Genomic DNA, 17,667 nt, shown 5'->3' on the forward strand with positions numbered 1-17,667 from the left:
AAAAACACATACACATTAGTTATGCATTCTGCATGTACAAACTGCAGTTCTCAGAATTAAAGCAAATGCAGATATCCCTATCTAACCTCATTGAATGCTGTCTTGACAGTCTACTTCAGTGCAGACCACTCAGATCCACAAAAGGCCTGTAAGTCACATTCAAATTCAACCACATAACAGTCCTTATATTATTTATTGATACACAATTCAAGGCCAAAATGAGCAAAGCAGTGTTGAATTCATTCTTTACTGTTAACAACCAATCATTGTGAGCTATGGGCAGGACCAGACATCTGGGGATGGATGGAGCATAAATCCAGAGCCTCTCAGCCAGGTCATCTCTGCTGTTCCCATAGAGACACAACAGTTAGATCAATCTGTTGATTCATATGGTCATTTTGGTTGGCTTGGTTGAATTGACAATTATCCATTCGATATGCTAAAGAATCCTGTACTATGGAAGATCTTTAGCCCCACCCCTAATGTTATGGGAGTTGCATTTATTGCATTTTCAGTTACCCATGTATTACTCACTACTTGCACAACCATGTTGGATTGCCTACATATTCTACATTTCCTTGAGGGTCAATGGCAGTGTATTCTATGGCTGCCATGAGTACATGCCTTTCTCTGTCTCCTCAGTCTGGAAGGGTGACTCGGCTGATAGCGAGAAAATGTGATGACGTGATCTCATCCTCCAGTTCTGATGACTTTTCCATCTACTCCTTCACTGACTGTGAATCTGAGGTAAAATAGTTGTACCCTACGGTCCATGTCTTTTGTTAAGTGACATCACTGGAAGGAGGATGGTCTCAGACTAGTTGACTCTGATACACAGTGTGGTGATGAGGATCATGAAAGGAGGACACCAAAGCTGAAAGTTGAGAATGGAAAGGTGACAAAGCTTGATGTGAGGGATATGGACGAGGATGATGATCTGTCTCTCCACTCCTTCGATGAGTCAGACTTCCTGGTAAGTTCTGCATATTAAATATTTTTTATATATATACATGGGGGATTGGAAATGATGCAGACAATGACTTATTGAGTGTAGTAATGTATCTGCAATGTGTATAGAGTAGTTATAAAGTATTTCTACAGATTGTGTTGAACATAGCATTTTCCTGATATGTTACTTTACTTTCTGGTCCTACAGAGCCCAGGGAAGGTCTCAGGTCCTTTATCTGTCAAGAATGGCCTCTCTCCTCTTATGACCTCAGCACACCGGACACTGGCTGAAGCCCTACGGGCCCTGCCCTCTGCTGTAGGCTCTCCCTACCCAGTAAATGTTCCAAGGCCTCGGACTCCTCTCAACCCTGTCATTATCGCTCTGCCCCGAACAGAGAACTTCCCATACCGCCACAGCCCTCGCCTGGCTCCCATCACCAACCTGAGCGAGACCGGCAGGAAGCTGCTCCAGGAAATGGCTGGAGTGGCCCCACAGGTGAGAGGAAATACAAGAAGGGAATATTGCCCGTAAGTCCTTCTATAGTATAGCATAAGTCCTTCTCTAGTATAGTATAGCTCTAGGTATAGTAGCTCAAGAGAAGAGAAAACCCATAAACTTACATTAATTTATCTGCTTGTCCAAAATATTCAGGAAGGGAAGGTCAATAAGAAAAAGAAGGGCAAGGCCAAAAAAGAATTGAAGCAAGAGAAGGCCAGTAAGACGCAACAGATGGGAAATGTTGGAGAAAGTAAGGAGGAGGACAAGAAAGAGGAAAAGAAGAGTCTGATGAAGAGGTGAGGAAATAGAGGAGGGAGAAGTGGAACATAACCAGGGAATACTAGACTAGAGAATTATAGAAATAGAATGAGGTAGCAGAGAAAGAGCAGCTATCTGATGTGTAAGTGCAAACTTAAGCAATAAGGCACGAGGAGGTGTGATATACAGTGGGGCAAAAAAAGTATTTAGTCAGCCACCAATTGTGCAAGTTCTCCCACTTACAAAGATGAGAGAGGCCTGTAATTTTCATCATAGGTACACTTCAACTATGACTGACGAAATGAGAAAAAAAATCCAGAAAATCACATTGTAGGATTTTTTATGAATTTATTTGCAAATTATGGTGGAAAATAAGTATTTGGTCACCTACAAACAAGCAAGATTTCTGGCTCTCACAGACCTTCTTTAAGGGGCTCCTCTGTCCTCCACTCGTTACCTGTATTAATGGCACCTGTTTGAACTTGTTATCAGTATAAAAGACACCTGTCCACAACCTCAAACAGTCACACTCCAAACTCCACTATGGCCAAGACCAAAGAGCTGTCAAAGGACACCAGAAACAAAATTGTAGACCTGCACCAGGCTGGGAAGACTGAATCTGCAATAGGAAAGCAGTTTGGTTTGAAGAAATCAACTGTGGGAGCAATTATTAGGAAATGGAAGACATACAAGACCACTGATAATCTCCCTCGATCTGGGGCTCCACGCAAGATCTCACCCCGTGGGGTCAAAATGATTTTATTTTTTTATTTTTTATTTTACCTTTATTTAACCAGGTAGGCTAGTTGAGAACAAGTTCTCATTTGCAACTGCGACCTGGCCAAGATAAGGCATAGCAGTGTGAACAGACAACACAGAGTTACACATGGAGTAAACGAAAATGATCACAAGAACGGTGAGCAAAAATCCCAGAACCACACGGGGGGACCTAGTGAATGACCTGCAGAGAGCTGGGACCAAAGTAACAAAGCCTACCATCAGTAACACACTACGCCGCCAGGGACTCAAATCCTGCAGTGCCAGACGTGTCCCCCTGTTTAAGCCAGTACATGTCCAGGCCCGTCTGAAGTTTGCTAGAGAGCATTTGGATGAGCCAGAAGAAGATTGGGAGAATTTCATATGGTCAGATGAAACCAAAATATAACTTTTTGGTAAAAACTCAACTCATTGTGTTTGGAGGACAAAGAATGCTCAGTATGCTGAGAATGCTGCTAGGTATGGTGTTCTTTGGATGCAACATCCAAAGAACACCATACCTACTGTGAAGCATGGGGGTGGAAACATCATGCTTTGGGGCTGTTTTTCTGCAAAGGGACCAGGACAACTAATCCGTGTAAAGGAAAGAATGAATGGGGCCATGTATCGTGAGATTTTGAGTGAAAACCTCCTTCCATCAGCAAGGGCATTGAAGATGAAACGTGGCTGGGTCTTTCAGCATGACAATGATCCCAAACACACCGCCCGGGCAACGAAGAAGTGGCTTCGTAAGAAGCATTTCAAGGTCCTGGAGTGGCCTAGCCAGTCTCCAGATCTCAACCCCATAGAAAATCTTTGGAGGGAGTTGAAAGTCCGTGTTGCCCAGCAACAGCCCCAAAACGTCACTGCTCTAGGGGAGATCTGCATGGAGGAATGGGCCAAAATACCAGCAACAGTGTGTGAAAACCTTGTGAAGACTTACAGAAAACATTTGACCTCTGTCATTGCCAACAAAGGGTATATAACAAAGTATTGAGATAACCTTTTGTTATTGACCAAATACTTATTTTCCACCATAATTTGCAAATAAATTCATAAAAAATCCTACAATGTGATTTTCTGGATTTTTGTTTCTCATTTTGTCCGTCATAGTTGAAGTGTACCTATGATGAAAATTACAGGCCTCTCTCGTCTTGTTAAGTGGGAGAACTTGCACAATTGGTGGCTGACTAAATACTTTTTTGCCCCACTATATGGCCAATATATCACGGCTAAGGGCTGTTCTTATGCACGACGCAACACGGAGTGCCTGGATACAGCCCTTAGCCGTGGTATATTGGCAATATACCACAAACCCCCGAGGTGCCTTTTTGCTATTATTAACTGGTTACCAACTTAATTAGAGCAGTAAAAACAAATATTTTGTCATACCTGTGGTATACGGTCTGTTATAAACTGGGTGGATCGAGCCCTGAATGCTGATTGGCTGACAGCCATGGTATATCAGACCGTATACCACAGGTATGATGAATTATTTAATTTTACTGCTCTAATTACATTGTTAACCAATTCATAATAGCAATAAGAAACCTTGGGGGTTTGTGGTATATGGTCAATATACCACGGCTAAGGGCTGTATCCAGGCACTCTGTGTTGTGTTGTGCGTAAGAACAGTCCTTAGCTGTGGTATATTGGCCATATACCACACCCCCTCGTGCCTTATTGCTTAAATATACCACGGCTTTCAGCCAATCAGCATTCAGGGATCGAACCACCCAGTTTATAATACTGTTTATTCTCCTGTGGTTTTTGATTGACAGGTTTCTTCAGTGGCTGCTGCCCAAACTGAGATGTTCAAAGAAATAATGGCCAACTATTACTTCTACCACACACACACACACACACACACACACACACACACACAGACAGGAACTATGATTAGCAAAATACATATATTGGTCTCATTCTTATATTTTGAGACAATATTAAAAAATATATATATTGATCCCCATACAGCCTATGATAATGAGTTGGATTTACATGCTTAGGCTTGGAAATATAGCCTGGGGAAACAGGGTCAACACCTCTACTCATGTCATAAGTGCCATGACATCTTTAGTAACCACAGAGAGATAAGATCTCTGTCTTCACAGTCTCATCCAAAGGACAGCACCAACCTTAGGGCAGTGTCACTGATATTGGGGTCTTAGGTCTCATTTGGACAAAGGGAAGAGTTGAGGGCCCCTTACTGGTCTCCTTGCAATATCTGGTCTCCCACACAGAGATGGAAATCTACACCTGTTTAGACCTTGGAGGATATGGCTTCAGATGAAAGACAGCAGAGAGATGCAGAACGTAAAAGCTTCAAACACTGTGATATGCAAATTTAGGACCATTGTACACTGAAGTGAAGCATGCATCTGGTCTGAAGCATGTCAAAAGAGTAGAAATTAACTGGGACTAGAGGAATATATCACATTTAAACTAAATTAGCATGTATCTGATTTAGCTACACTCATCTGTATATAATTGTGCTGTTTGAAACGTGCATTTCCAATAAAGCTTTTTAAATTGCAGTTATTTGTGTCAGACAGATTTTTGTCTTAATTAATTACATCAGGGGTTCTTAAACTTTTTACATCAAGGGAATATTATTATACTGATATTATCTTACCTGTTATCAGTGGAGGGGATTTATTCTGCTGCTCTGGACTGTATCCCACGGTAGGTGGCGGTAGTGAACCAATAAATAGTTGTATTGCTCGCCAGAAACCCAACCAGGCTTGCAGACAGTTGTTACCATGCAACGAGCAGACGCTTGCGAAAAGTACTAGCTACAAAATTGGCAAAATTGCCTGCTACTGTATACATAGCGCGCGTGTGTGTATGTTGCTAACCTAGCTAGTTAGCTAGCCATCAATAAAGTTCCTAATGTTACAACATGGCAGACGGCTGGAGCACCGACACCGGAGAGGCTGCCTATCGTTCCCGGGATGCTGTCAAAAACCTTACAATTAAGTAAGTTGCAGTTGGCCTTTGTGTGGCTTTTAGTCCTTGCATTGCCATACAAGCAAGACACTGTCTTTAGCTAACGTTAGCTCTCAAAGCAGATGATGATAAACACCCAGTATATTGCTTGACCTGATCCCTGAGTTTGCCATGAAAACATGGCATTTAGCTAGCTAGAATCCTGTTTACTTTGTTTATATTTACAATGGTGTTTACAGGATCCGTATTCAGAGAGTCACCTCCACAGCAGCCCTCTCCCAACACCTTCAGCAGCAGGTTTGGACTCAACAGGAGAGGGGAGGCATTGAGCTGGACACCCTCAACTCAGGCTCAATCAGGTGTTAACACTGTTTTGAAACAGCAAGATGATGTTAGATGTTTTGAAACAGAAATATGTAAGATGCTTCTTAGTTGAGTAGATGTAATTTTCGTGGTGGCTAGATATGGACCACAACATCTTGGTTTTGTTTTCAGCCATAAATTATGATGAGGAGTTAGTGGTAGGCTGGCAGGAGAAGCTGTTCAGTCAGTGTCCTTATAACAAATAAGAATTTACTGTTTAGGATAGTTTGATGTTGCATAGTAAGGTGTGTGTGTGTGTGTGTGTGTGTGTGTGTGTGTGTGTGTGTGTGTGTGTGTGTGTGTGTGTGTGTGTGTGTGTGCACGTGCACAATATGAAGTGGTTTTGTTCCAGAGTGAGTCAGTATGCCAGACTCCGCTGGAGAGACAATACCACACAGAGATCATGGCTCAGGAGCGGACCAGGGGCAGATGGAACTGCAGGATTTTCACCTACACCGATTCTGTCTGCTACACCAGGGGGAAGGGGCGGTTTTCAACAGAATCTCCATTTCTGTAACGGTTCTGTAACCAAAGACGCTGGGAGACGGGAAGCAAGTATAGGGGGAGGATTTATTAATAAATAGACATGAAACTAAAGACGAACAGTGTCTGGACAAGAGAAACAAAACAACATCAATGCAGACATGGGGATGAAACTGAGGAAGTGACAGATATAGGGGAGGTAATCAATGGCGTGATGGAGTCCAGGTGAGTCCGATGAAGCGCTGGTGCGCGTAAAAATTGTGACAGGTGTGAGTAATGATGAGCAGCCTGGGGACCTCGATTGCCAGAGAGAGGGAGCTGGAGCAGACGTGACAATTTCATTATTCAAAACAAAGCATGTACCTATTTTCTGTCCAAAAGAAACGTTAGTGTTTTAAAGCTGTTTTTGATATATTCACTACAGCATTCCCAGAGTATGGTGACGCAGGTCAAGTCCAATCCTACCTTACTGGCACATAGGATGGCCAATGTCAGACACAGACGACAGGACAGACGCCCAGTGTAGGTCCCTGTTACTCACCAAAGTGAATTATTATTAAAGTGAATGTAATTGAAGCAGCAATGATGCGTCGTGCTGTTTTGAAGAAAAACAGTGTACCAGTATGTTCACATTACACCATACCCTTGTATGCAAAATGTGTTTGTGGTATTCTGTTGGTCTGCAGTGACCGCACCATCCCCAAGTCCAGGCTGATTACCTGGGACCCCTCGGAGGACTTTGTGAAGGCCAGCCACATGGTCAACACACCTGTACAGACCATGCACATCATGGGAAACCTGGGACCAGTGGGCAAGTGAGTAGCACAAGGGGAAAAACCACTATGTAGCCTATACACTTATTACACTGCTTTGTATGTAATAACTTTGAAGTAGATTCCAATTCAGGCATTGAAAAGTGGCATTTTATTATTGTATTTCTCAGACTTGGCCAAAAGGAGAAGGAATGCTTGTCTGCATGATAAGAGCAGATGGAAATGGAGTGGTTCCCATCAAACCAGACTTCAACAAAGGCAAGGAGCCCTACAGGCCAGTGACCCGCACCCGCTGAAGTCAAAATGTTTTACCCCTAGCTCAAGTAAGGGTCACTTACTTGGTAGCAGAATTCATTCATTCCCAGCCATTTACTGTGTTATGATGCTGTGTGTTTGCACCCAAGGTTGAGACGGAGGGGGAGAAGAGGGAGATGTGGCGTCAGACCAGAGGAGACGGAACAGCAACACTCAGACGTGAGTGACTGAGTGTGTAGTGTTATTCACTGTTGGTGCACTGTAATAATACTTGTATTATAGTTCATCCCAAAATCAAAACTTGGAAGATGTTTTTGTATCCCAAAGTGGCCTCATGTCAGATTTGTCCTTATGCATGTACATACAGTACACTGATTAAATATTATTATAGCCTTTCAGGCAGGTTAGAGTATTTCCTATGATGATGACCTCTCCTCTCTTTTCCTCCTTTCAGCATTATGTACGTCATAAAGACTACCTCAACAGCTTGGTTGGCCAGGACTGAAATGGTATGCATGTAGTTTGTGACAGATCTTTTACACAAGTTGTTTCGTCAGCAAAGGTCATCTCAAATCCAACCTTACAGTGAAATGCTTATTTACAAGCCCTTAACCAACAATGCAGTTTAAGAAAAATAAGTGTTAAGTAAAAAATAGATCATTTAAATACAAGTAACAAATAATTAGAGAGCAGCAGTAAAATAACAATTGTGAGGCTATATACAGGGTGTACCGGTACAGAGTCAATGTGCGGGGGCACCAGTTAGTCGAGGTAATAGAGGTAATATGTACATGTAGGTAGAGGTAAAGTGACTATGCAGAGAGTAGCAGCAGCTTAAAACAGTGGGGGGGGTGCAAAAAGTCTGGGTAGCCATTTGATTAGCTGTTCAGGAGTCTTATGGCTTGGGGGTAGAAGCTGTTAAGAAGTCTTTTGGACCTAGACTTGGCGTTCCGGTACCCCTTGCCATATGGTAGCAGAGAGAACATTTTATGACTAGGGTGGCTGGAGTCTTTGATAGTTTTTAGGGCCTTCTTCTGACACCGCCTGGTATAGAGGTCCTGGATGGCAGAAAGCTTGGCTCCAGTCCGACCAGTTGCCATACCAGGCAGTGATTCAACCAGTCAGAATGCTCTCAATGGTGCAGCTGTAGATTCTTTTGAGGATCTGAGGACCCATGACAAATCTTTTCAGTCTCTTGTGGGGAAATAGGCTTTGTTGTGCTCTCTTCACAACTCTTGGTGTGTTTGGACCAAGATAGTTTGGTGATGTGGACACCAAGGAACTTGAAGCTCTCAACCTGCTCCACTACAGCCCCGTCGATGAGAATAGGGGCGTGGTTAGTCCTCCTTTTCCTGTATTCCACAATCATCTCCTTTGTCTTGATCACATTGACGAAGAGGTTGTTGTCCTTGCACCACATTGTCATGTCTCTGACCTCCTTATAGTCTTTCTCGTTGTTGTCTGTGATCAGGCCTACCACTGTTGTCACCGGCAAACTTAAAGATGGTGTTGGAGTCGTGCCTGGCCGTGCAGTCATGACTAAACAGGGTGTTCAGGACGGGACTGAGCATGCACCCTAGAGGTGCCCCCGTGTTGAGGATCAGCGTGGCGGATGTGTTGTTACCTACCCTTACCACCTGGGGGCGGCCCGTCAAGAAGTCCAGGATCCAGTTGTAGAGGGAGGGGTTTAGTCCCAGGGTCCTTAGCTTAGTGATGAGCTTTGAGGGCACTATGGTGTTAAACGCTGAGATGTAGTCAATGAATAGCATTCTCACATAGGTGCTCCTTTTGTCCATGTGTGAATGGCAGTGTGGAGTGCAATAGAGATTGCATCATCTGTGGATCTGTTAGATTGGATCTAGGGTTTCTGGGATAATGGTGTTGATGTGAGCCATGACCAGCCTTTCAAAGCACTTAATGGCTACAGACGTGAGTGCTACGGGTTGGTAGTCATTTAGGCAGGTTACCTTAGTTTTCTTGGGCACAGTGACTATGGTTGTCTGCTTGAAAGATGTTGGTAGTACAGACTCAGACAGGGAGAGGTTGAAAATGTCAGTGACGACACTTGCCAGTTGGTCAGCGCATGCTCGGAGTATACGGCCTGGTAATCCTTCTGGCCCTGCGGTCTTGTGAATGTTGACCTGTTTAAAGGTTTTACATCGGCTGCGGAGAGCGTGATCACACAGTCGTCTGGAACAGCTGATGCTCTCATGCATGTTTCATTGTTACTTGCCTCGAAGCGAGCATATTAGTTATTTAGCTCGTCTGGTAGGCTCGTGTCACTGGGCAGCTCTCGGCTGTGCTTCCCTTTGTAGTCTGTAATAGTTTGCAAGCCCTGCCACATCTGACGAGCGTCAGAGCCGGTGTAGTACGATTCGATCTTAGTCCTGTATTGACATTTTGCCTGTTTGATGGTTCGTCGGAGGGCATAGTGGGATTTCTTATAAGCTTCCTGTTGTATAGCACACTGTATTACTTATACAACTAATATAAGGACATGAGACGGGAGTAGAAATTAACGTGGGCATTGTTTAATGCATTTCACAGGGAGAACATTCCAAGCATTTCAACGTAGGTAAGCAAAGGGGGTTTACAGGTGCCCTAATGGGACAAAACTAGAATATCAATACACAACACTTCCGGGTTAGAGTCCCGCTCCTTGAAAGAGGCAGCTCTACCCTTTAGCTCAGTGCAGATGTTGCCTGAAATTCATGGCTTCTGGTTGGGGTATATACGTACAGTCATTGTGGGGACGACGTCATCGATGCACTTATTGATGAGGCCGGTGACTAATGTGGTGCCATCGGAAGAATCCCAGGAACATATTCCAGTCTGTGCAAGCAAAACAGTCCTGTAGTTTAGCATCTGCTTCATCTGAGCACTTTTTTATTGACCGAGTCACCAATGCTTCCTGCTTTAATTTTTGCTTGTAAGCAGGAATCAGGAGGTTAAAATTATGGTCAGATTTGCCAAATGGAGGGAGAGCTTTGTACCCATCTCTGTATGTGGAGTAAAGCTGTTCTAAAGTTTTTTCCCCCTCTGGATGGACATTTAACATGCTGGTAGAAATGAGGTCAAACTGATTTAAGTTTCCCTCCATTAATGTCTCCGGCCACTAGGAGTGCCGCCTCTGGATGAGCGTTTTCCTGTTTGCTTATGGCGGTATACAGCTCATTGAGTGCGATCTTAGTGCCAGCATCGGTCTGTGGTGTAGACAGCTACCTAAAATACAGATGAAAACTCTCTAGGTAGATAGTGTGGTCTGCAGCTTATCATGAGATACTCTAGCTCAGGCGAGCAAAACCTTGAGACTTCCTTAGATATCGGGCACCAGCTGTTGTTTACAAATATACATAGACCGCCACCCCTTGTCTTACCAGAGGATGCTTTTCTACCCTGCTGATAGTGTAAAACCCGGCAGCTGTATGTTATGATGTCGTTCAGCCACGTCTCCGTGAAACATAAGATATTACAGTTCTTAATGTCCCGTTGGTAGGATATACATGCTTTTAGTTTGTCCCATTTATTTTCCAGCTATTGTACGCTGGCCAACAGTACGGATGGCAAGGCAGATTAGCCACTTGTCGATAAATCCTCACATGCCACCCCGATCTCCTTCTGCGAAATCTACATATTTTTTCCTATAAATGACGGGGATGAGGGCCTGTTCAGGTGTCTGGAGTAAATCCCTCTCGTCTGACTCATTAAACAAAAATTCTTTGTCCAATTCAAGGTGGGTAATCGCTGTTCTGATGTCCAGAAGCTCTTTTCGGTCATAAGAGACGGTAGCAGCAACATTATGTACAAAATAAGTTTCAATCAAAGCGAAAAATCTAACAAAATAGAATGGTTGGTTAAGAGCCAATAAAAAACGGCAGCCATCCTCTCTGGCGCCAGTACAACTGTATTAGTCCATGTTACGGGGAAGAAAGGGAATTTGTTTTTCTGAAGGGGTTGGTCACAGATCTGCCAGTTCAGATCAAATCACACATTTTGTTGCCTGACTCAGGACTCAAAACAGTGACCTTTCAGTTACTGGACTAATTCTCTATCTTCCGCCTTCTAACACTTCTAGCATGGGCTTCCTAGGCAAAGTTCCCTTTACACTATCCCATGTGCGTAGCAAACATGAGTCTGTCTCATGATCTGGTAATGAGGTAGTCCTGCGTGCAACTTTAAAATCAGTGTCACCCTCAGCTCAAGACACTGACCTCTTGGTCTAATGGTCAAGACACTGGTTTTTCCCATAGGAGGCCCAGGTACAGATCCTGCCCATGAAATGTGCACACCTCTCCCAAAGCACAATTCCACTGCTTCCACCAATGTAGTGTTTTTTGCAAACAGCAATGGTGTAATGCCCCTTTTTGTCTCAAACCCGGGTCTCCCTGCCCGTAGGCCAGTGCTCCTCCTAGCAGTTATGCCCCCCCTAGGAAGAAGTCAACATTTCGCGCCCCCCAACTCTCTGCCGCGACTGTAAATAGCATCATTTGTCTATAAAATTGTTATAAGTACACCTCTGCATAACATTTTAGGTGAAGGTGAGGCCTTCTTGATGAGTGCCCGAAGTCCTTTTCTCATCCCTGCCATGGTCCGTGCACCATCACTGCAAACACCAATGCAGTTCTCCCACTTTAGCCCATTCTCAGTCAGGAAGCAGTCCAGCATTTTGAATAGCTCTTCAGCTGTGGCTCTGTCTCTGACATATTTACAAAAAAAGTAGATCCTATCACAGGGAGTTTGTCATGTCAAAACGTACATAAGCGTCTTTGAGTTTATCTACCAGCTGTTCTTTAAGATCGTTAGCAATGTCATTTATACGTCTGGCAACAGTGTCATTGGACAGAGGGATAGTTTTTATTTTTGCAGCACTTGCGTCATTCAGCATGACAGAGACCATGTCTAATGCTGCAGGCAGTATCAGCTCCTCTGCTATGGAGTTTTTTTTTGCACTGAGCAATTTGGTATGCCACCTTATATTATGCTAACAGTGCTCGCTGGTTTACTGAAGTAGCATTCACAAAGCGGGACGATTGTTGGCAATATTCGGCACGTTTTCGCTGAAAAAACTCAAGCGGCTTGATTGGGGTGTAATGTCTTTAAGTGACGCCTTCATTTATTTGGCTTCATGCTGTCCGCTGCCAACATTTTTATACACAGTAAACATACCGGTCTTTCCTCGTCTCCCACCGTAGTCACAGTGAAGCCAAGCGCTACATACAATCTTTACCTTCTTAGCTTTCGGGAGACTTACGTTTGTCTCATTATCTCCGTCTCTCTCTGCCTTTCTTTTCATCCCTGTTAAGGGTTTGTTATCTGCACTTCATATCTCCTGCTCTGAACTGTGTGCTCTTGTTCGGTGCAAAAAAACCCTACTCCCTGCGGCAAAAAAAAGCATGTTCCCCCTGGCATCGCTCCGAGCCCCCCCAGGGGGGCGCGCCCCACTATTTGAGAAGGACTGCCGTAGGCAAACAAATATATTTTTGTAAATTCCTGGGTCCATCAACTGTCAAGCCAACACCTTAAGTGCTACTCCAATATGTCCAAACCTCTCGATGTGTTCACTCGGTGTTGGATTAAAGTTGCTACAGAACGTGAGTCAGCTGAGACCTCCTTCCTTGGGGAGAGCATGCCGCCACACTTCTTTATAGCAAGTCTCTCACGTGTACACACATCTTTGATGGCTTCACAGGCACTATCCCACTTCTGATACCAATGTAACAAACTTGGGGGTAGCTCCAACTGGGCCTCGAACCCCGGTCCAGCGACTAGCAACCTTATTCATTACACCAAGAGATCAGAAGGTGGTAAGTGTTGGGTTAAGCTGGCTACAATATATACGTATATAGGGTAATGTGTGATCTGGGTGAGGCAGCATTGCCACTAGTGCTCCCAACACAGCAAAACACAATCTTTACCTTCTTAACCTTAACTAACCTAAAGTCAAATACATTTAGACAAACCACCATGTGAGCAGCAAGTTTAGGGTTAATGGAGTGAAGTGGGTAATGGGTAGGACCACCAGTATGAACTATATGTCTATACATGGATGGATGCTCTTCATCAACACCATATTTTCTGTGAAACTAGATATCAGCAATCAATCAACAAGACTAATGAAATGGGGCAAATGAAGACATTAGAACTGCTAAAGGTAATATATTATTTTCTGAAACCAATTTCTTACTGGTATATTTTGAACATGATCTGTCAATCCTGAGATCGACGCTCTCTCTCCTCCCCTTCTCCCCAACTCTCTTTCTTTGCATGTGCTGGGGCGAAGTTTCCCCTAGATACAGATCTAGGATCAGCTTCCCCTCCCCAAACCTAACAAGGACCATTCGCGGGGGGAATTCAAATCTGATCCAAAGCCAGGGTCTATTTGGGGAACTTGTCCCCTCCCCCACAACACGACAGGTGGATGCGGCTTCCTCAGTTCACCATGCTCATAAAGAAAACAGCAATGTATTTCAGCTGTAAGTATTTTTAAGTTACTAGTGATATTATTTCAAATAAATTTACCTAGCTTCGTTATTATTCAACAATAACTCGGCCAATGTAGCTGTAGCGGGCTACATTTCGTCGATGCATGGAAAAGTATTAGCTCTGTTGTAGCATTTTGTTAGCTAGCTAGCGATCCATTTTTCCTGGCTATACCGATAGGTTAATTAGCCAGCTAGCTGCTAAAGGTTGCTGGAGTAGACATTTCGGAATTGATTATTATTGCATTGCTTATCTTTGCAATGATGTCTTAGATGTTCTCATATGGAAGAATGTTGTGCATAATGTTAAATAACTCCATAGGAGTAATGTTAAACTAGCTACTGGTAGCTACCTACATTGTAATGCAAATGTGGTCCTAGCTCGGTTGCTTTCCTGTGGCATGCCGAGTTATTTGCACAAGTCACAATGTGAGACATTTTGTTTAGAGGTGATTGTATTTTGAAATGGCAGCAAGGGATAGGCATTTGGAATATTTCACTATTCAAATATGGATATCCGGATGGTCCAATTATATTTATATTTTTTGTGAAAACATGTTTTATTTGCTGCAGGACTGGCAGAGACGGTGCTAGAAGGGAAGGTTTGATTTGGAGAGACAGTTGTTGCTGTCATAGGTAATCTGTCATACTATACATTTATTAATTCATTATTTTAAAATTGTAATCTAAAAGCAGGAATCTCTCGTGCCAAGGTATGTAGCCAACCGTCAACCACCCCCTCATTTCCTGCATTTTAAAGTTGCAAAATCCATTTTTGAACCTGCAATTGAATGATATATACCCATTGATTCTTGAAGAATATAACTTATAAATGCCTCATGAGCTTAGTTCAAGAGTTGTACCCCATCAGAACTCAGCATATAAGCTTGTTTTACTTCAATGTACATGTAAACAAACACTCCATAGCCTCAAAACATGGTTAAACATGGATCAATACACTAATGGGAGGGAAATGTAGCCTCAAAATGAGCTGTTATTGGCAGAGAGATTTCAAACTCTTTGTTATTGGTCTATTTACTTAGACCACCTGGTGATGTCACCAAGCAAGCCAAAACTCCACCAATGCAAAACCTGCAGATTTAGAATGTCTTATGTAGATTGTGCTTTCAATCAGCAACTATCAGGAAGTTACACTGATAACATTTATTCATAGTTTCATCAGCTGTTGTACAAATATGATACAAAACACCAGCTGAGTGACACCGGCTGCATCTGTGAGTATGAACCTGACAGCGAAAGCTCGAGTGACAGGTGTTCAGAACTCACACAGCCTGGTAATTCTTTGACGGTAGACACCGGCTGTTTTCGTAAGCAAGGGAACATCCGCAGTCTACCGTCAAACTTACCAGGCTGAGTGAGTTCTGAACAAAAATGTAATGTCGTTGCTTGCTAATATGTGGATTTGTTGTTACTCTTATGTATGTTCCATCCTTTTGTGTTTTTCAGGCAAGCCTGAGAAAGAACTGAGAAAACGTAATAAAGAGTCAAGACAGACACCAGAAAGAGGCCCAAGAAGACTTGGATGCAGGAACAGAGGACAGCGAGGGATGTTCAGAACTCACTCAGTCCGGTAAGTTGGTGAGGGTACACTTCGAGACTGCTTACCTGACACGGAGGAAGTCTTTTCTTTTTATCTCCTCTCCCTTACCTTCCCTATGCCCCCCTCCCCTATTGTGTTGGACCGTCATGTGTTTTAATCTTTTCTTTGTTTGCGATTAGGTTTGGAGAATGACTTCTCAACCCAAGACTAAGAGCAGCTGTGAGAAAGCATCAGTTTGGAAGCATTTGGGAAAATGTAAAGTGCTAAAGAAGGTTCCTGGCAAAGAGGATTGACTGTTATGGGTCAGAGCCAGCTCTCACAAACAGAACATGGAAAGACATGAAAACCTGGTGCACAACAAAATGCAAACAGAAAAGGCTCTCCGCAGCCGGTAAAAGGCTAGCATGCCACAAAGATGAAGTTCACACAGGTGAATGGGAGAGTTGTTTCCTCCGACACATTGGTGTGGCTGGCTTCCGGGTTAAGCGGGCATTGTGTCAGGAAGCAGTGCAGCTTGTCAGGGTCGTGTTTCGTGGAGGACGCATGGCTCTCTACCTTCGCCTCTCCCGAGTCTGTAGGGAGTTGCAGCAATGAGACAAGACTGTAACTACCAATTGGATAGCATGAAAATTGTGGAGATAAAGGGGTTAAAAGAAAAAAAATTACAAAAAAATATAATAATAAATATATAATATAATATCAGCCTTTACTTAATAGGCACTTATTGTAGTCATTTTTTAATTTAATCTCTTGAGATGGGAAACCGTTTTCTATTTTCGTTTTTATTCATTTGAATATGGTCTTTATAACAGAAGATACAATTAGGTGAACTTTTAGTTATGAATATAAACTGGCAATATTGTAGTGGCCAATCTTCGTTGCAATAGGCCCATGAAATAATATCAGCTTTTATGATGCTGGTAAAGATAGTACCTTTACAGACGGCCTCTAACTGCGCAGTGTAGCCTATAGGTTATACACTGAGTGTACAAATAATAAGGACACCTTCCTAATATCTAGTTATCCCCCCACCCCCTTTTGTTCTCAGAACAGCCTCAATTTATCGGGGTATGGATTCTACAAGGTGTTGAATGCGTTCCACAGGGATGCAGGCCCATGTTGAAGCCAATGCTTCCCACAGTTGCCAAGTTGGATGAATGTCCTTTGGTTGGTGGAACGGAACATGAGCGTGAAAAACCCATCAGTGTTGCAGTTCTTGACACAAACCGGTGTGCCTGGCACCTACTACCATACTCCGTTCAAAGACACTTAAATCTTTTGTCTTGCCTGTTCACCCTCTGAATGGCACACATACACTATCCATGTCTCAATTGTCTCCAGGCTTAAAAATCATTCTTTAACCTGTCCTGTCCCCTTCATCTACAAGTGACATCAATAAGGGATCATAGCTTTCACTTGGATTCACCTGGTCAGTCTGTCATGGAAATAGCAGGTGTCCTTAATGTTTTGTACACTTAGTGTAAATTGCACAATAATTATACATTTATGGATTTTGTTATGTAGCCTATTGTTGTCACTTTATTGAACCTGTGTGCAACCCACCCGCCTGGGGACTGTGGGTTATGAGACAATCCCCGCATCACTAGCTTGCATGTTCTGCAGCCTTTTAAAGATAGAGAGAGGATGACTGGGATGCAGTTTGGCATTTATTGTCATGAATCTTGCCCTGGCGGCAGTTCTGCAAAGTGGTCACAAGCTGGCACAGGCATAAAGTAATATATGATTTTAAACCTAACCTTAACCCTAACCACACTGCTAATCCTTACCTTAAATTAAGTCCATAAAACACAATTATTTTCCACAAATATTTACAATCTTGCCAATTTTGGCTTTGCATCTGCCATATCTTGAGAAATGTCTGCCTCCAGGGCAATATTCATGACAAACGTCAAGCTGCGACTGGGAGAGGGAATGTAAAATCGATAACGAAATAGTTTTGACAATTAACATACATTTTATTATGAAAAGTACAATATATCCATGTACACATCAGATAGATGCTCTTTCTCTGCTACCTCATTCTATTTCTCTAATTCTCTGGTCTAGTATTCCCGGGTTATGTTTCAATTCTCCCTCCTCTATTTCCTCACATCTTCCTCAGACTTCTTTTCCTCCTCCTTACTTTCTCCAAAATGTTCCATCTGTTGTATCTTACTGGCCTTCTCTTGCTTCACTACTTTTTTGGCTTTTCCCTTTGTCTTTTTGACCTTCCCTTCCTGAATTCTTTGGACAAGGAGATTAAGTCATGTAAGTTTATGGGTTCTCTTCTCTTGATCTGCAAAATCTAGAGCTGTGCGATACTGTAGAAGGACATGTGGCCAA

General features: G+C 43.1%; 1 protein-coding gene and 2 long non-coding RNA genes across 4 annotated transcripts in view; all 3 read left to right on the forward strand.

The window, feature by feature from the left end:
- LOC110511907 (lateral signaling target protein 2 homolog) overlaps positions 1-17,667 on the forward strand; it is a 145,977-nt gene that overhangs the window by 29,752 nt on the left and 98,558 nt on the right. The window contains exons 1-4 of the mRNA XM_036937546.1: positions 795-973; positions 1,157-1,444; positions 1,601-1,743; positions 4,243-4,355. Coding sequence (XP_036793441.1) covers positions 920-973; positions 1,157-1,444; positions 1,601-1,743; positions 4,243-4,288 — 531 coding nt within the window. The 5' untranslated portion in view covers positions 795-919 and the 3' untranslated portion in view covers positions 4,289-4,355. Of the gene's footprint in view, positions 974-1,156; positions 1,445-1,600; positions 1,744-4,242 lie in introns of the transcript that reaches the window.
- On the forward strand, positions 5,177-7,500 carry LOC110537590. 2 transcript variants are annotated; one of them, XR_005034978.1, is made up of 6 exons: positions 5,178-5,440; positions 5,650-5,769; positions 6,681-6,778; positions 6,943-7,071; positions 7,200-7,352; positions 7,434-7,500. It is a non-coding gene; the product is annotated as an uncharacterized LOC110537590 (long non-coding RNA). The 2 variants fall into 2 exon arrangements; XR_002475655.2 differs by having other exon boundaries at positions 5,177-5,440; positions 6,681-7,071.
- On the forward strand, positions 13,728-15,959 carry LOC110537591. The gene is made up of 4 exons (XR_005034979.1): positions 13,728-13,757; positions 14,337-14,399; positions 15,231-15,354; positions 15,504-15,959. It is a non-coding gene; the product is annotated as an uncharacterized LOC110537591 (long non-coding RNA).

This window comes from Oncorhynchus mykiss, chromosome 12, assembly GCF_013265735.2.
Source record: "Oncorhynchus mykiss isolate Arlee chromosome 12, USDA_OmykA_1.1, whole genome shotgun sequence".
Classification (NCBI taxonomy): Eukaryota; Metazoa; Chordata; class Actinopteri; order Salmoniformes; family Salmonidae; genus Oncorhynchus; species Oncorhynchus mykiss.